A 19,630-nucleotide genomic window follows, 5' to 3' on the forward strand; every position below is an offset into this window, starting at 1 on the left:
TCTTGTCCTGCAATAAACGGCTCCCACTCCTGCTGTATCAACGCACACAAGTTGTTTGTCACCCCCCGGTTATTTTGCTGCAGCTGGACTGCGGCACTTAGGTGCTTGGGCTGTTATAAAAAAATACCATAGATTAGGGGTGGCTTAAGCAACAGACATTTATTTTTCACAGTCTGGAGGCTGAAGTCCAAATCAGGGTGCAGCATGGTCAGTTTCTGGTGAGGGCTGTCCTCCTGGTTTATAAATGGCTACCTTCTTGCTGTGTTCTTACATGGTGGTGGCTGTGAATAGGGCTCTCTGGTTTCTTTTTATAAGGACCCTAATCCCATCACAAGGCATGAGGACTCCACTCTTGTAATATTGTCTAAACTTCATTAACTCCCCAAAACCTCATCTCCAAATACTAACATATTGGCATTAGGGCTTTGGCATATGAATCTGGGGGAGAAGGATACAAATATTCAGTCCACAGCACCATGTAGTATTCATGCTAGGCAACACAGAACTGGATCACTGTCGCCCAGGGCAACTGATTCCTTAGAGGAGACCATGAAAGACTGTGAGAGATTAATCACCTGCTACAGGGCCAAGTTAGGATTATGGCGGCTACGGCCACGATGGCGACTTCGGGCTCGGCACGGAAGCGTCTGCTCAAAGAGGAGGACATGACCAAAGTGGAGTTCGAGACCAGCGAGGAGGTGGACGTGACGCCCACGTTCGACACCATGGGCCTGCGGGAGGACCTGCTGCGCGGCATCTACACCTATGGTTTTGAAAAACCATCAGCAATCCAACAGCGAGCTATCAAGCAGATAATTAAAGGGAGAGACGTCATTGCACAGTCCCAATCTGGTACAGGCAAGACAGCCACCTTCAGTATTTCAGTCCTCCAGTGTTTAGACATACAGGTTCGAGAAACCCAGGCTTTGATCTTGGCTCCAACAAGAGAGTTAGCTGTACAGATTCAAAAGGGCCTGCTCGCTCTGGGAGACTACATGAATGTCCAGTGCCATGCCTGTATTGGGGGCACCAACGTCGGGGAGGACATCCGGAAGCTGGACTATGGGCAGCATGTTGTCGCTGGCACTCCAGGGCGTGTCTTTGATATGATTCGTCGCAGAAGTTTAAGGACTCCGGCAATCAAGATGCTGGTTTTGGATGAGGCTGATGAGATGTTGAATAAAGGTTTCAAAGAGCAGATTTACGATGTGTACCGGTACCTGCCCCCAGCCACACAGGTGGTCCTCATCAGCGCCACTCTGCCTCACGAGATCCTGGAAATGACCAACAAGTTCATGACAGACCCCATCCGTATCCTGGTGAAGCGTGATGAACTGACCCTGGAAGGCATCAAACAGTTTTTCGTGGCAGTGGAAAGAGAAGAGTGGAAGTTTGACACCTTGTGTGACCTCTATGACACTCTGACCATCACTCAGGCGGTCATCTTCTGTAACACCAAGAGGAAGGTTGACTGGCTGACGGAGAAAATGAGAGAAGCCAGTTTCACCGTGTCCTCAATGCACGAAGACATGCCTCAGAAGGAGCGGGAGTCCATCATGAAGGAATTCCGGTCTGGTGCCAGCCGAGTGCTCATTTCCACAGACTTCTGGGCCCGGGGGCTGGATGTCCCCCAGGTATCCCTCATCATCAACTATGACCTGCCCAACAACAGAGAACTGTACATACACAGAATTGGGAGATCGGGTCGATATGGCAGGAAGGGTGTGGCCATCAATTTTGTGAAGAATGATGACATCCGCATCCTCAGAGACATCGAGCAGTACTATTCCACTCAGATTGACGAAATGCCTATGAATGTTGCTGACCTGATCTGAAGACCCTGCCCCTATGCTGAGGATGAACTGGGGACTGTGGCCTGTTTTGTATGCCCATTTGAAAATGTGTAGGGGCAGTTTATATTTAATAGGGTTGATGTGAACTCTCTTCTTATAGCAGCCCCCAGGAAGAGCCCTGGGGACTTTGCCACTTTTTCTTATCCATGTGTAAATAATGCATTGCTCCAAGTCTTTTTCATTAAACATTTAAAAATTTCCCATAAACTCTTTTCTTATGATGCCATCAGCTTTTCTAGTAACTTGCAGGGTGGTTTTGGGCAGGTGGCTGCTCTTACCTCACAGCATAGGCAGAACCCACTGTGAAATGTGTGAGGTGTAGGAGGCAGGCTAGCAAGAGCTCTAGAAAAATCAGGGACTTTGGGTTTGGCCGAGATGTGTTTGACAGGATAGGAAATTACAGAGTGGACATGTCAAGGTGCCGTGTGCTTTTCTCCTCTGAAGACATGTGGTAAAAGTGGAGGAGTAAGCCGCAGGACAGGGGAGCTGCTGGAGAGCTGCCCCTGATGGGGCTTGGTCTGGAACTCGTGACTCCCCGTGTCCTCATTGTGCCCCCCAACCCTGGACTGCACACAGTACTGCTCCAGACCTGGGGGGAGGTTGTCCTGTATTGCTAATCACGAACCTTGTGAGTCAAAAGAATTCAGGCTGCATTTGGAAGAAGAGACAGCAGGAGTTCTTAGGAATCTTGCTGGGTGTGAAGAAGGGGCCAGAGCCAAGATCTGGGGGCAGCCTCTGGAATCTGAGGAGGACCCTGACCGACAGCAGGGGAACTGAGAGCTCCTAACTGCGTGGAACGGAATTCTGATCACTGCTGGCAGGAGCAGGGATGGATACCCTGGAGCCTCCGGAGGAAAATGGCCTGCCTCACGTAGATTTCAGCCAGGTGGACACCTGACAAACTCCTGACCTACACGGCTGGTTATAACAGTTGTCATTTTAGGTCACTAAAATGTGGTAATGTTATAGCAGCAACAGGATATATTTATAACTCAATAAGACAAGCAGCCCATCCCAAAATAGGCCAAAACTGGAATAGTTGCTTTGCCAAGAAGGTTTGTGGGTGACATGAGTAGTGGCTGAGAAGCAGTGGTCCTCAGGGACGCATGGTTCAGAGCCACAGCGGTAACTGACCTGTTCCCTGGAGCTGAAACCAGAACGACCCTTCCCAGAGGTGGCGTGGACAGGAGTCCGTGCTTCTCACAGTGCAGAGTGAGTGGAGTGCAGAGTGGTTTGACATGAGGAAGATGATGTGGCTGGGGCGCCAAACGTGATCTGAACCTCCCTGTCACCCTGGCGGTGTTTGCCCCAAAGCAGTGAAGTGTCTGTCCAAGACTGGTCCAGAACCACGAGTGAGCGCCACAGTAGGCAAAGGGCCTGTTGGAGTAGGCTGAAGCAAGGGGAGTTTAGGGTAACCTGAGCACGCCTCCATGAACTATCTGGAGAGAATAGTCAGGCCACGGGGGTTAATGCTCAGGTTGGCGCCAGTTGGTTGCTGGGCAGAACTCTTCACAGAAGGACTTCTGAGTGGCTGGCTGTGGCTCAGTGGTGAAGTACTTGCCTAGAGTGCACGGGCCCTGGGTTCAGTCTCAGTACTGCAAAAATTTTAAAAAGCATGGCTGAGGCAGGAGGGTGGCCGGTTAGAGGCTACCTGAGTACCTCAGCAAGACTGTCTAAAAAATAAATAGTACTGAGGGCTGGGCTGGGCACATGGCTCAGTGGTAGAGGGATTCCCTGGCCGGCGCAAGACCCCATGTTCAGTCCCCAGCACTGTGAAGAGAAGGGCTGAGGGTATAGCTCAGTTACTAGAGCACTTGCACAGGGTGTGTGAGGTCTGCAAAAGTCCCCCGCATTGTACAAGGGCGCAGTGCTTGGGACCACCGCTTTTGGCAGTCGTGAGTTTTGAGAACCCCTCCTCTTGGCTCTGTCTTGCTGGGTTGGCAGAAGTGACTGCATTCTGACTCCGAGGTTTGACAGGTACGCAGCTGCTGACTGTACCTGTGTGATGCGGGCCACGGGAAGGCAGGCTTCTGTCTAGCCACTGTTTTACCCACGTGTTTGGGCAGAGCCTGGCCCAGGGCAGGACCTTGCATATGCCTGGGGAACCAGAATGCTGAGCCCTGGGTGCTGGGACTGCACGTCCTTTGCTCCGCATCCTGCCCTCCCCACAGCCCCTGTTGCTCACGTCACAGGTGACGGCTGGCTACCCAGGCCAAGCTGCGTTTCACTGCCCGTCCTGCATGTGGACCGCCCAACAGTCTGTTAGGTCTTCTTTCTTGGCTCTCCCTCTCCACCCCTCACCTGCCACCATCCCAGAGGCCACTGGGGCTTCTGCAAGCTTGTGGAAGGGGACCTTCCTACTGGCTCCACTCTGGGCCTCTGCATGATCAGGAAGAATAGGAATGAGGACCACAGGCTCAGTGGCCACTGGGGGGGCTTCACTGCAGGCAACATGAATTTGTTTTTGTTTGTTTGGTTTGGTTTTGATACCAGGGATTGTTCCTATAGGCACTCAACCACTGGGCCACATTCTCAGCCCTTTTAATTTTTTGTTTTTTGAGACAGGGTCCTACTAAGTTCCTGAGGCTGGCTTTGAACTTGTGATCCTCCTGCCTCAGCCTCTGAGTTTCTGGGGTTATAGGCATCGCGCACCTAGCTTTAGTGTTTTCTTTAACAGGAAGAATAGGTGTTCATTTCTCCGGTTTTTATTGGGGCACTACAGTTGTACATAATGGTGGATTTGTTACATGTTTGTACATGCACACAGTAGGGTGTAACAGTGTAACTATTATTTGGCCAACACCACTCCCAGGCACTTCCCTCCTCCCTCCCCACCTCCCTCCCCTGTTCCCTCTCCTCTACTCATCTCCACTCCCACCTTTCTTTCCGTTTTGCTTCCACATATGACCCTTGGCCTTGTGAGTTTGGCTTATTTTGCTTAACATGATGGTCTCTTGTACCCTCCATTTTCCTGCAAATGACAATTTTATTTTTCTTTATGGTTGAATTAAACTCCATTGTGTATATAAAAAAAAAAATCACCTGCTACAGGCTGTGTGTGAAATCCACAGGGCATCTTTAGCAGCATGTAAAGAGACACTCATTTTCTGCAGATTATAGACAGAAAGGGCTGAGGGTCACCCTAAGACTGAATTATAAGGGTATCACAACTCCAGATGTTGGGGTCCCAACAGGGAAGGAGTGGAACCCCGAGGGATGGGATGGTGATATCTACACTTAGATATTTTGAATGTCCACAAGTTCTTAAAACTATGGGCTTGAAGAGATGATCCCCTCCTCCTGTTAAGGCTAGCCCCTCTCATTTGCCTGAAGATAATGTACTGGTCCCTAGACCCCTCAAAAGAACTCATGCTCCTCTGGACTGAACCCCACCATCTACCTTGGCTTCCAGGTCAATACATAAAGTGAGGTCCCAATAGCACCTGGTCAGGGAAGCCCTGGGTCCACTAAAACAGGAAAAGGACCATACCCTAAAGGAGCTATAGAAACTAAGCCAATGCATACTAGCAAGAACCACAGGAGTTAATAGGGTGATGGATCTTGAGGGTACCAGATCAAGAGGGGTGGACCTGAAGTTAGGTAAAGGAGGGTTCATGGGTATGAGAATATATGGCAGTACTGATACCTTGGCAAAGACCCTGGGACCTTGGGACTCTGTGATCCCGGGAGAATGATCCTGAGGATGGCTTGGGGGAGGTTTGTATACAGTGGTGGCTAACACTGCAAGAGTTGGAAATACCAGGACTGCCATGGGAGGTGTAGAAGGGCTCAAAGACTTCAGCGAAGTGTTCTATTATGCAGGGAAAACTCACTGGCCACTGTGTCTCTTGGAAGAACCCAGGGTCTTTGCCAAGGTATCAGTACTGCCATATATTCCCATACCCAGAGGGCACTAAAGCAGTAAGAAATGAGCTGAGAATTCATTGAGGTGTTCAGGGGTAGCTGACCTCTGTAGGCCAGGAGATGCTGTTGGGAGACGGGGCTTCATAGCAATGATGATGACGGGATTCTTAATCACAGCCATCAAGTGGAGGGACATGGCTCTCCGAGGCGATGGGGAGTAAGGATGGTAATTAGCAGCAAAAGCAGAGTGGCAGTCAGCGGGCGTGAGGAGGATGAGGAAGTACTACAGAGACAGAACATATTTTTCTATCGTGAGCCATGGTGACCCCTGTATATTGACCCTCTCTTGTTTATTTCTTCATAGTAGGTTGGGACTCTTAGCTCAGAAGCCCCCTGAAACCAAACTAAAAAATTTAAATTTAAAGTATCCACTTGCCTTAATCATAGCACAGATAAATAGATTTTTTAGATATTTACAGTCTACCTAATCTGCATTCCCTGGAAAATATCCATAGATAAGACAAACTTCGGGTTATGAAAGACCCCAAGCCATTGCTGCCCTTCAGAGCTCTGACCCTCACCAGCTCTCCCTGCCCTGCTGCTGAGGGATGTCACTGGGATACATAAGGCCCCCTTTCTGTACCCATCCCCAGGAGTTCTCTGGCCTTCTGCCAGAGGAGCCCTCCTGAATGGTGGCCCCTGTTCCTGAAAGTCTCCAACTGTGAGGGACTTCACTCCTGCAATCCTCTCCAAGTGCTAGCCAAACCAGCTCTCTGCATGTTACCGCCACCTAGTGGTCATGTCTTTTTCCTCGTTCTGCCCTGAAATCCCTGAACTTTACTAGAGGAGGCATCCTAAGGAAAGACAGAGGAGCAGCCAGCAGGGGTGCGGCTTCATCTACAGGATAAACAGAGACCAAGGAGAAGTGACCAGAAGCTGAGAGCAACCACCTACATGAAAGTCATGATACCTTGCTCAGTTTCCAGACCTGAGTCAGTTTTCACCCTGGAAGCTACTGACAGAAGTTCAGGAGAGGTCCTCAGAAAAGAGACCCACAGCACTGTGACCTGTGCACAATCATGGCCAAGGTCCTTCTTGAAAGGGATCGATGACCACTGATTTGAGAACCTGTTCCTGGGGAAAGGTGAGAATCAGAACTTTGGATGACTGTTGGACACAGGTTCCAAGTTGACACAGTTCCAAAGTGTCATGGAGGCCCCCCTGCTAGGGGGAGGGTGGACAGGAGCCTGGCAGTCCTGTCTCAGGCCTGGCTCACTTTGGCCCACTGCGCCTGTCATCATCTGGTGAATGCATTGTCAGGATGGACCTACATGGTAGGTTCCAGGGCCTGTGGGTGACAGGTGTGGTAGTGGGAATGGTCAGACGGCAGACTCTAAACCTCCTTCTTTCCCCTGGTCAGGAGAGCAAATCAAAAAGAGCTCACAGACTTCAGAGTCTCACCTGCTGGTGGCGGGAGGAGAGATTATTCATCCTTAAAGACCTGAAGGATGAAGGCTGGTATTCCCCAGGACGGTCCTAATTAATCACATCAGCCTGGCTCCTACCCAAATCAGGCAGATCTTTCAGGAGGACAGTGGACATCAAACTAAAACAGATAGTGTCTTGATTTCACAGTCTCTATGCTGGGTACGTGTTTTTGCTAGAGCAGTTTCAGCCAGGGGGGTGCAGATATTAATCTGGCAGATGCTTTATTTCCCTTTATCAGAAGCGATTTGCATCCATACAAGACAGGCCATGTGAACATTAATGGTGGTGCTCCAGGGCTACATTTAATTTCTCACCCTCTATCATAATATAGGCGGAAGTGGCCTGGACAGTCTGGATGTCCCTCCAAGCCTCACGTTGATGCACTGTGGCAACGACACCATGAGAATCAGACCAGAAGAGCAGCTGGTAGCAAGTAAGTTGAAGGCCTTGGTAAGCTCCAGAGGGTAGGAGACAAACCTGGTGAAGATTCAGGGTCTTGTCATAGCAAGACCTTACTGTTTTTAAGGACCCAGTGGTTTGGAGAATAAAGGAAAATCCCCTCCTAAGTAAAGGACAGATTATTGCATTTTGCACTTCCACGGGTAAGAAGGAAGCAGAGTGCCAGTGGGCCTTGTGTTCCACACCAGGGATTTCTGCTCTCCCCCTGGCTCTGGTGGTGCCCAGAGCAGGACAGAGCTCTACAGCAGATCCAGGTTGAGTTTCAAGCGGTGCTGATTCTTGGGCCTTATGATTCAACAGACCCTGTGGAATTAGAGGTACCAAGTGGTCTAAAGATGCCTTGTGGAGTATATGGGAGCTCCAATAGGAGAGTTACAATATAGACAGAGTTCTGAAGCAAGGTCAATGTCCCTAGAGAAGAGAATTATATGTTTTTAAAATTCCTAGATGCTCCTGGATCCTAAAGAGACACAGCAACTGATCATGAGCCATCAGGTGGTCACATAGTCAGAACTAGTGGGTAGAATAGACAGGGCTGGGAAATGTGGTCACAGGACCCAAATAGCAGTGGCCCCATTTGTTTATTCTCAGTGATCCACATGAGGAACTTGGGCTTCTTTTCTCTGTAACTCCAGGTGGGTCTGTAGGTTCTGGTTTCAGAGGGGGAACCCCTCCTCCAGGGGACATTGCAGATGCCTCTTTAAACTCTAAGGCACTAAGACCATGTTGGGCTCCTTGTGCAGAGAGACCTGCAGCCAAAGGACTCCTCCTACCTGCTGGGGTAGTTGACATGCTCCTTGTGAGCAGCTGGGGTTGCTCTTCCATAAAAGGGGAAGAAGGGCTGTTTGGCTTCCAGGTGGGGAGCCGCCCTGAATAACCACGCCTTCCAGTCCTGAAGCACGAGGCTCTGACCAATCACTACTTGGGTGTTGTCCCAACTCAGATGGAGAGCAAGGTCGGTCTTTAGGTGTAGGCGTCACCCATGGGGATAGAGCTATACTTACCTATTCCCTTGTAATCCTGCCTCTTTGCCCTGTTTGGGATAGAATGTTCCATGGAAACACCCTTTGTGTGTCCCCTTCTCTTGCTCTGTCTTTGGGTGTGGCTCTCCTAGGTGTCAGTAAACCTGTCGACAGCAGACATTTCGAAGCTGGACTCAACCCCCTGAAACCTGACCCTTGCCTTATTTGAATGGCTTCTCTCCAATAAAAGGGACCCCTAAGGTCAGAGGAGCCGTCACAGGACCCCAAGAAAAAGGCATTTCTCTGTCTCTGCGTGATTGTTTCGTGCAGCCCAGTTCACCTGGAGTGACCCTGAGTTTTAAGTTTAAGTCGTGAAAGTGACAATCAGTGCGGTGAATTCTTGGTACTCTGTTGCCCAATTAGGATGGGAAATGGAAAAGCCTAGCAGCCACAGCCTGTGAGCCGGGCCACCATAGAATGAGGTTCTAATTCACCTGCCAGGGAAGTCACCCTGATTGGCCGAAATGCCGATTGAGTGTGGGAAATCTGGGATGGGCTATAGAGGGGGGAGATGATGAGGGTCAGTTGTGGCCTTCAGGCCTGCTGTAGTGGCAGGCTATAGCTTGTCCCACTGACCTTCTTTTTGTTAAGTTTCCCTAGAAGAAGAACCCAGGATTTTAGAGTCCTGCAGGAGTTTTTCCTAGAGGGCGGCAAACCTGGGACGAAGGAGGTGTTTGAGTGGACCCGGGAAGCAGCAGTGGACACTGTAGTCAGCAAGCCTGAGCCTCCATCAGGACCCACGTACTCATTCCTCCCACTGAGGACGAGCTGGCTGTTGGCATCCAGGGCCACATCCCCCTGAGGGAATGGACCTCTGTGGAAGAAGCTGCCTCACCGAGAGGTAGGCCACCTTCTCGAGGTCAGCACACATCCTGTGACCTGAAATACAAAGACCCAGGCTCTTTATCTTGATTTGGGATGTTCCTGAGGGCCTTCCCAGTTTCAGAGCTTCCTGTGGCCCATCTGAGTTCAGTTCTCCCTGTGTCCGTCTTACTTCTCTCTCTCCCTCTGGTCTACTGTTGGCGAGCGCGTCCTCAGTAAACTGCCCACATGCTGATCTCTGTCTCCATCAGCTTCCCAACACACCCAGACAAGCATTTTCTCTGCAGTCCTTCATCTGGCCACCTCTCATCATTCTTTCTCCCTTTTTGTTCCCGTTTCCCTTATGCATTGGGTGATCGCAGGCCCTGATTTTCTGGGGACAGTTCTATTTGACTCTGATTAATCTGGGGACTCATCTAGCCAGTCTCCCCTTTCATTCTCAAAGGGGTCCTGGTTTAGACTGCAACCTATGTGGTCATACTAATAACTCCCCTTTTCTCCATCATATATATATATTCTTTACATTTACTGCATTTTTTTTACGAGTTGCTGGGAATTCAGAATTGAATATTCCAATCCTCTGAGTCTGTGTTCCAAATTCCTATTGAAATTGCCAAAAGAGTATTATGATTTAAAGAGTCATTATTGCTGGAAAGAGAAAGGTGTCACTCTTATCCAGTAAATGTCAAGGAATTTCTTTCAGATATATAAGAGGTGAGACTAGATTGGTGGAAGGGTCTCCCTAGACAGGGGTTTCCTTGACACTGATTTCATGCATTTTCTACAGATGAAAAGCTACTTGGGATGGTAGAAGTCACCCATGGCACGTTCAAAGTCAGAGCAGGCAGGACTAGAGAGGATGGAGAACTCCGTCTGTGCCTCTGAGCTGGGTGTTGGGTGCAGTGAGATTCTCAGGATGAAGGGGCTGCTCCTACTCTTTTGAGGGGATACACCCTAAACATGGAGTGGGCACTGCATGAGGGTGGAGGAGCCATAAACAAAACGGCAATGCCTAGTTCACACAGGGTTGTTATAAGGAACATGAAAATAAACTTTTTTTGGGGGGGTACCAGGGATTGAACTCAGGGGCACTCAACCACTGAGCCACCTCCCCAGCCCTATTTTGTATTTTATTTAGAGACAGGGTCTCACTGAGTTGCTCAGGGCCTTGTTTTTGCTGAGGCTGTCTTTGAACTTGAGATCTTCCTGCTTTAGCCTCCGGAGTCTCCAGAGCCTCTGAGATTACGCGTGTGTGCCATTGTACCCGGCTACTTCATAACTCTTAAACAATCTGCAAAAGACCCTAAACAATTCTTGGAGGTGGTGACTAAGCAGAATTGTCATGGAGGTAGTGAGTGATATTATTATAAAAATGAGAGTATCCACATGTTATTTCTAAATAATTATCTACAGAGGGACTTTGGTCAGCTGAGAAACATATCTAGACTAAAAACTGAAGGCCTCATAGGCTGTCATTAAAGGAATCTTCCTGAAAAACTCTGCCCAAGTTTTACTTCCAATCTGCCACAGAGGATGAAGGTCCTGAGCTGGCCATTTCAAAGACTTTTCTGCTGGAAGAGAAGTTTATAGAAAAATTCATGGAGGGGTACAATTAATATCATCAGACTCTTCTCAAGACAACATCTCAAGACAACATCTCTGTGCTCCTAATCTCTGTAGGGTCTCTAAGAAAGTTGCCCAGAAATGTTTATGGATAGACAGGCTCAGTCGCACAGATCTGTAATCCCAGTGACCTGAGGCTGAGCCCGAGGATAGCAAGTCAGCAATTTAGTGAGACCACGTCTATAAATAAAAAATGCTATGGGTGTAGCTCAGTGGTAGAGCATCCCTGGGTTTAACCCTTAGTACCTCTCCAGACCTATAATGAGAGAGAAGAAAGAAGAGAGGGGAGAATGCTAATTATTTCCTAGGAGTGATTGTCAATGACATTATACACAGAGTTTTTAGGAACATTTGGGTTTTGGTTTGGATGTGAGGTGTCCCCAAAAAGCTCATGTGTGAGACAAGGCAGGAAGATTCAGAAAAAAAATGATTGGGTTGTAAGAATCTTAATCAATCAGTAAATTAATCACCTGATGGGATTAATTGAGTGGGAACTGAAGGCAGGTGGGGTGTGGCTGGAGGAGGTGGGCACTGAGGGCGTGGCTTTTAGGTATATATGTGTGTCTGGAGAGCAGAGTCTCTCTGCTTTCCATCATCCTGGGAGCTGCTTCTCTCTGCCACACTCTTCCTCCATGATGTTCAGCCTCATCTTGAGCCTCTAGGAATGGAGTCTGCTGTCTATGGATGGAGACCTCTGAAACTGTGAGCCTCAGAACAATTGTAGAGAAGGAAAAGTTTGTTTTTTTTTTTCCTTCTCTACAATTGTTCTGGTTGGATTTAGTCAGCAAAATAGCTGACTAAAACAGTTAAATCGGTTCACTCAAAGAATAAAACAAAATCTTGTCCCCTATTTTAGATCATGGCACAGGTTAATCTCATGTGTATAAGACTGAGCTCATAAATATGAAAGATAAAACTATAATAAAACTATAATAAAAGTGTAGGTAGATTTCTTTGTGGTTTTCTTTTCATTCTCCTTTCTCTGTCTTGGTACTGGGGTTTGGATTGAACATAGGCTACATTCTCAGTCATATATATATATATATATATATATTCAGAATTTTAATATTTATTTTTTAGTTTTCAGCGGACACAACATCTTTATTTGTATGTGGTGCTGAGGATCGAACCCGGGTCGCACGTATGCCAGGCGAGCGCGCTACAGCTTGAGCCACATCCCCAGCCCTATATATATATTTTTTGTTTGAGACAGAGTCTTGCGAGTTGCCCAAGCTGGCTTCAAAATTGGGATTGTCTAGAGGTGGGCTAGAGGTGTCTGAAGAGAGGCTCAACTAGCAGTTAATTAAAGAAGTGCACATGAAAACAACAGTGGGAAATAACTTTATGCCTATCAGATGGGCCCAAATTAAGACATCAGATAATGCCCAGTGCTTTGTGGATGGGAAATAAGCTGGAAAATCTTGAGGAAGAAGAACAAAACAAAATATGAAAAGCAAATGGCTCAACAGTGGAAATGAGAAGAGAAATGATTTCAGATGCAGAAAATTAAGGTTACAGCAGAAATCCAGGTATAGCTCTATCTTCGTACATTTTAAAATATTGATTATATAGATAATTTTCCATAAGAATAAAAGTGACCAAAACATATTCAACATGAGATAGAAAATCTAAATGAATCAATAACCATCAAACGAGATCATTTATCCAAGGCTCTATGATCCTATGCTATTTAAGCCAAACCTGAACACAATAAGAAAAAATAGAAATAATTTTTACAAAACTTGTATAATTTGGATACCCAAACCTGATGTTCTAGTTAGGTTTTATGCCAGAAGTATAAATGGTTTCAAACATAATTAACAGAAAGTTTTTTTTTTTTTTTTCTGGGCACCTGGGCTTGAACTCAGGGCACTTGACCACTGAGCCACATCAGAGTCTCGCTGAATAGCTTAGTGCCTTGCTTTTGCTGAGGCTGATTTTGAACTCTGAGATTCTCCTGTCTCAACCTCCTCAGCTACAGGGATTACAGGCATGCGCCATCTCACCCAGCAGAAAGAGATTTTTTAAAAAGGGAATTTAGAATTTGCAAAATAATTGTAGAGTTGAAGAGGTCAACTCCAAGAAGGACCTTCAAGAATGATCCATAAAACATAAAAAGTTAACATCCAGGACAGGATGAAACATAAGTGGGGTGGGAATAAATAATGAGTGTCAAATGATTGAGTACATCCCACAGCTGCAAAGATAGAATTACCAAGAGAAAAGCGTGTGTATAAACTCTACAGGTGTTCCTAGCAAGGTAAATTTGACAAATTTGCAATGAATAAATAAATGGTTATATAGTTGACCATATTTGGTTTATTATAGAAATGCAAGGATAGGACAAGTTTAGTTAATGTATTGAGAGGAAGAGCAGAAAAACTCTATAACCATCCTAAGTGCTAAACATATATTTGATAAAATTCAACATCTATTTGTGTTCAAAATTGTTTGAGAGATACTTATTTAATAATACCAGACACCAATAGTCCAAATTAGAGAAAATTCCATAGCAGTCAGGTATAAAATAAATTTTATCTCCAATTCTTCTACTACTTGCTATTGTATTAGAGATCTTAGCCAATGCAATAAAACAAGTAAAATAAATCAGGTGTGTATTATTGGAAAGAAAAAAACCAAATTATTATTAATAAGCAATATAATTGTCTATTTGGAAAGTCTAACTGAATCAATTTTAAAACTATTGCAACTTAAGAGCTAGTAGGATGACTGAGTATGTGATAAATAAAAAATTCCCTATATTTCAGCAATAATCAGTTAGGAACTGTAATAAAAAATATATTTACAATCTACCTAGCAATATCTTAAAAGTGTTTCCTGAACCCAAGTAATAATACAAAAATTTTCTGTAGAACATAAAACGAAATCCATAAATTGAGAAACATGTGGTTTGCCTAGTTTTTAAATGAATCATAAATTTCAAATTTTAACTTCATTTTTCCCCCATTTTTTATTGAAGCATATAACTATATTCAAGAGTGAGATTCGTTGTTTCTCATTCAAATTCACTGTTATTCATTCAGATGCTATAACAATATATCAAATTCTAACTTTAAAATTTCAATATTTATCAATGATATATACACAGTTAAGAAATATAAATAGTGACATTACACATTTTGGGAGAAATTATTATTTAATAAATGCTTTTAAAAATATTTTTAGTTGTAGATGGACACAATACCTTTATCTTGTTTATTTAGGTTTTTTTTTTTTTTTTTAAATGTGGTGCTGGGGAATGAACCCAGTGCCTTGCACATGCTAGGCAAGTGGCTCTACCACTGAGCCACAACCCCAGCCCAATAAATGCTTTTAACTAACAATTTGGTGACTTAAGTTTGTTTTTAACCTCTTAATGTGAACCAAAATAAATTCCAGATGGCATATAATTGGTACATAAACAGCATATCTATTCTGAATAAAAAGAGTGCAATAATTAAATATTTCTATGTATCTGTAATTAAACTAAATTAACTTCTAAATTTTGATGCTCATTGCTGAATGGAACAAAGACCATGAGGAAAAAAAAATTGATTTGTTCAAGGCAAAAATAACAATGTAAAGAGAAAATATGTCACTATGTCAATATTTCTTTTATCTTGGAATGGGAAAGGGTTGCCTGAGAATGAGACAAAAGGAGGATATTATAAAGGAAAACATGGATGGATTTAACTACATTGTAGGTGCTGTTTTGGGGGGAGGGCATTTGTGGATTTGATTGTCTGCCTATATGAGCTACCATTTCCAACCCCATCAGTGAGCCTCTCAGAGAAAGGATCCAAAGGAGGGATCCTTGCTTTCCTAGGTGCCCCTCCGGTTGTGGGTGTCCATATTGACTCAATTATAGCAACAGGACATAAGGGCTCTTTTTGAAAAGCGTTTACTGAGCTATACAAAGAAATGGAGCTGCTGGAGTTCTGTTTCTCTGATGTCCTGTCTTGAGCATGTGCTTAATTATTGCTGCATCAGCGACCTTGCCACCATGAGACAATGAACATGGGGTTCAAACTAACATGAAAAGTTGGTGGGGTGAAGAGAAAAAGAACCTGTGAATGCTATACCCAATCTGAGACATCCACCTCCAGACTTCTTTCTATGCAAAATAGGGTCTAAATATCTTTATTGCTTCAGCAACAATTGGCCACTTATTTTGTTACTTGCATATGAAAACATTCTGAATGAAACACATTTAAATATCTTTTGCTGAAATTACCATAAATAAAATGAAAGGCAAAGAAGATTGAGAAAACATTAGCAATGTCTATGATAAATTATGATTCAATATACTTAGAAAAATAAAAACTTGAAATTCCCCAAAGATATACACTGGCCCAAGAGTGTTTGAAAGACAATTTTCCTAACTGGAAATTCACAATATAAATAAGATTTAAAATACATGGACATTTATGATCAAATTGGCCAATTTTTGAAATAAGAAAATAAATTCAGGGATTGAGGAAGGTCAGCATTGAGGCCCAAAGACAATCTTAGGCATTGCTGGTAGGAACATAAATTTAATCTTTCAAGAGTATAATTTGTCAGTCTATACCAAGGCTTAAAAACATGCATAACTTTTGCTGGTTGTGGTGGTGCATCCCTGTAACTCTGGAGGCTGAGGTAGGAGGATCACAAGTTAAAGGTCAGCTAGACTCTCTCTTCAAATTTAAAAGGGAGTGGTTCTGCTAAGGATAAAGCTCAGTGTTAGATTTTCCCTGGGTTCATCCCCTAGTACCAAACAAAACAAACATAAATCATGCATAGCCTTTGATTTTGCAACTTGCTTTTGGGACTTTATTTAAGGAAAAAAGTATAGTTATATGGAAAGCTACAGCTATAATAATGTTCATCACAGTGTTGTTTATAATGGTAAAGAATTAGAAGGTCCAACATTAGCAGATTGAACAACTTGTGGCGTGCAAAACAAAACACTGTCAATATTAAATGTTACTGTAGAAAACTATTTAATGGTATTCACTATATTAAGTGAATCAAAATGTTACAAATCAATATAAAATCTGTGTTCCCACTTACCATACATAGACATATGCACAAAAGAATGGAAGGAAATCTGCCAAATACAAAAAACATTAGATACTTATATTGATGTGATTAAAGGTAGTTATTAATTCGTTTGTTGTTTTGGTTTATGTGGTATTTTTTCTGCAACAAACAGGTGTTGTATTTGCATTAAAAGTGCAAGGGGTATGTAGGAAACTCCTCCCCCGCTCCCCCAAGTCTCTCGCCTTCCCCTCCCTCTTAGCTTCGCTTAAGGCGGATCTGGAAAGCTTGGCTCTGGGAGCTTGTCGCTCCGGGAATTGGTGGTACCGGCAGAGACGCTTTTCTTCCTGCGGAGGGCGCACAGCGGAGACTCGAGGCTCTCTGTGAACTAACTAATTAACAGATGTTTGTCACTAACTTCGGACACAAAGGGAAGGACCCTTCCAAAACTCCTCGCGGGTTTCCTCAATTCCCTGGGGAGTTCCAGGTGCCTAGACGCCCGCCCGCCCGCAGCGAGCGCGCAGGAGTTGCGGGAGCGCCCTGCTAACTGCTGCGCTGAAGGGGCACCGTTGAACCCTGGCGCAGGCTCCTTGGAAGACGCATTCCCTTCCTGGAAAAGGCCAGCACCACTCGGGTGCCTTCCATGGCCTCCATCACCTGTGGGCATTGAACAGGTTCCGAAGCACTTTCCTAGAAACAATTCCATTTTTTTTTTTTTTTTCCAATCACTGAGCACGCACTGCGCGAACCAGCGCCTCTGCTAGGCCGAGGAGCTGCAAAGCCGCTGGAGCTCCTGCCTCCAGAGCTCGCAGGCCGGGGTGGGGGTGGGGATGGGAAACAGCCTCGCAGGAAACGCGGCAGACTCGCGAGGACTCAATCAGCAAATATCATCATTGTCATTTTACACACTCAGGGGCTGAGTGTACCTACTACGTGCCAGATACGTTTACCCAAAAGTCAAAGTGAAGCTCTGGGGAGTAAACAGCTCTGTTTTATTCCCCAGAGTAAAGCTCGGGCTCAGAAGAATGAGATCAAAAGAGGCTCAGGCTCTATCTTGGGTCCGCAGACCTGCTGCCCCACTACGTGGGGAAAACTGAAGCAACTTGTTGAACTTGCCCTGTCTCAAACTTGCAGAAAGTGCGGAGGTGTGAGGGTTTCCGCAGCCCGGACTCCAGCGCCCCCTGTGTGGCGCGGGCAGCATCGCCTTCAACTCTGGTCTAGCGCTCCTGCCCCTGGGACTGTCTGCAGGAGGCGGTGGCTCCCTCAAATCCAGTGGCTCCCTCCTGTTCTCCTAGGAGAGATCAAGTTAATGGAAGTTTTGCTGCCCTTCCTTGAGGGCGGGACGGAGTTGCCCAGCCTGGAGAGCTACCTCTGTTTTCCCAGCTGTTCTGGGGTTCCCGTGGGTGCCCTGTGGCGTGCGCCCTGGACCCACCCGCCCGGAAATGCATGGTCGTCTCCCTGGAGATGCCGGGATGTGAAGGTGGGGTTCCATGAGCCAGACATGAAATTTCTAGGCCTTGGGCAGTGTTTGCGGAAATCTCACACTTAGAAGTCCAGTTTATATCGTTAAAGTCAATATGAAACCATGCATTTTACTGAAGTGCCTTCTCCTGATTTTCCCTTTTGCTACCCTAGGCGTGTGTTATGGTTGGAGATGATAGCGATGTGTGTGTGTGTGTTGGAGGGAGGATCGCCTAGTGCCAAATGGAATGAAATTCTAGCTGGTACCATATTTGTAGCTGCCTCCCTCCCCTCCCCTCTCCACACAAACACACACACCTGGAGGGGAAGTGGGGAAGACAAGTGTATCGCGAACAATGCTGGATCTGGGAACCTAGAGTGTGTTTCTGTAAGCTTGGAGAATGAAGTGGCCTACGGAGGGGATGAGTGGGAGCCTTTTGTCACCCCTACCCATAAGAGGAAGGCGCCCCCTAGGGGCGGCCCCACGAGCGCTAGGCCGGGTATGCTTGCCCCTCGAGTGCGTGTACAAGTGTGTACGTGAATGTACTTGTGAAATGCGGCGGAGTGTGCGCTCGGCAAAAATATGAATAATCAACACATCGCTCACACCTCTGCCGCAAGCCGGGATGGAGCTGGGAGGTCCCGCGGGCTTTCCCCTGCCGGCTGGCGGGGGGCGGGGACCACCAGTTATTCGGAGAACTCTGGTTCTTTTCCTCTCAACTGAGCTGAGAAACTGCGGGGGGTTGGGGGGGGGTGAAAGAGAGGGAGAAAGTCACACTTAACTTTTTTTTTTTTTTCCCTTTTTAAAGGCCTTGTGCATGCTGTCATCGTGGAGTGTTGGAAGTGGAGAGGAGGTTTTGTGGGTTTCCCCCCCTCCTATTTATCTGCGGAGATGCCACTTGTCACCTCCCATCCTCATTTTGCTTATCTGTAAAATGGAGGCAAAAGAAAAAAAAATCCCCCTTGAAGAGTTGCTGTCAGGTTTAAGGGTGGGAAAGTGCTGGCAGTACTTGGTAAGCCTCCTGCTTTTGTTCGTGTGAACTTTTCTTCAGCGTTACCTTGCGTGGAGACCACTGGTAATGCAGGCCAATCTGCCCCCAGATCGCTGCTGCTGGTGGAGATGCCACTGTTTTCGTGCATAGGTTCGTGCAAGGGGCTGCAACCGGCCAGTTTACTCCAGCATAGCCCCAATATCGGGGGCTTGGCTCGAATGCCACCACACCTCCCGAGAAATTGGCTCCCTTGTTAGAAGAAGCCACAGCAGGCTCTTGTGTCTCCAGACCACCTGTCCTCCAACACTCGCCTCTCCAGCCAGATTCCCGCGCTGTCCAGCGCCGGCGCCTGAGCTCCGGAGTGGCTGCTGCGGGAATTAGTTCCCTTGACCTTTCCACTTTTCGGCTTCGGATTGTGCTTCCTCGCTCTCTGCACCCGGAATGGGGAAATGGGAAGGAAGGATATTTCTAGAGAAGAACACTAAGGGAAGAAGGAGGAGGAACAAGAATAAGCGGTGGAGGACGAGGAGAAAGACTGTGGAGTTTTGAAGTGTTGGGTACAGCTGATCTGGCTCCTTCGACCCATTTTGGGTAAATTCATGGCACTGGCCGGATTGGCTTGGGCACATGGGTTCTACCATGCCATAGCTTATCTGTAGCTTCCTCCTTCACTATGTAAAAACAAAACCAGAAGCGAGTCTACTTCTCACCCAACCGTCCTAAAGCAAAGTCCTAAAGGGGAATGTTAGGTGTAGATGGCAGAGTCCTACTGAGATATTTGTCGTGCCTTCATGAATAGTTTTTTTCCCCCCTCCCGCCCTCTCTGGGGAATTTGTATTTATAGAACATACAGATCTAGCTTCTGGAAGAAAAAAGCCAAAGTTGCAATTTGGAGTGGGAATTAATGAAATTGGATATTTTTAAAAATCATTCACGAATTGTAGATTAAATATTCTCAGCAGGACTTGAGATAGTGAGTAAAGTCATTTATTTTTAGACAGCAAAGAATCTAGTTTTTTTTTTTTTT

The 19,630-nt window shown here is 46.1% G+C and overlaps 1 protein-coding gene across 1 annotated transcript; it reads left to right on the forward strand.

Annotated features, from left to right (window-relative positions):
- Window positions 1-581: 581 nt before the first annotated feature.
- LOC107153909 (eukaryotic initiation factor 4A-III) lies at window positions 582-2,052 on the forward strand. Its single transcript, XM_048801559.1, has one exon. The coding sequence runs from the start codon at window positions 600-602 to the stop codon at window positions 1,833-1,835; it is 1,236 nt and encodes a 411-aa protein (XP_048657516.1). The 5' UTR covers window positions 582-599; the 3' UTR covers window positions 1,836-2,052.
- The last annotated feature ends 17,578 nt before the right edge of the window (window positions 2,053-19,630 follow it).

Source organism: Marmota marmota, unplaced genomic scaffold (genome assembly GCF_001458135.2).
Source record: "Marmota marmota marmota unplaced genomic scaffold, marMar, whole genome shotgun sequence".
Taxonomy (NCBI): Eukaryota; Metazoa; Chordata; class Mammalia; order Rodentia; family Sciuridae; genus Marmota; species Marmota marmota.

Excerpts from the sequence above, each read along its gene's own strand:
- LOC107153909 (XM_048801559.1), top strand. The coding sequence starts at position 600 with ATGGCGGCTACGGCCACGATGGCGACTTCGGGCTCGGCACGGAAGCGT.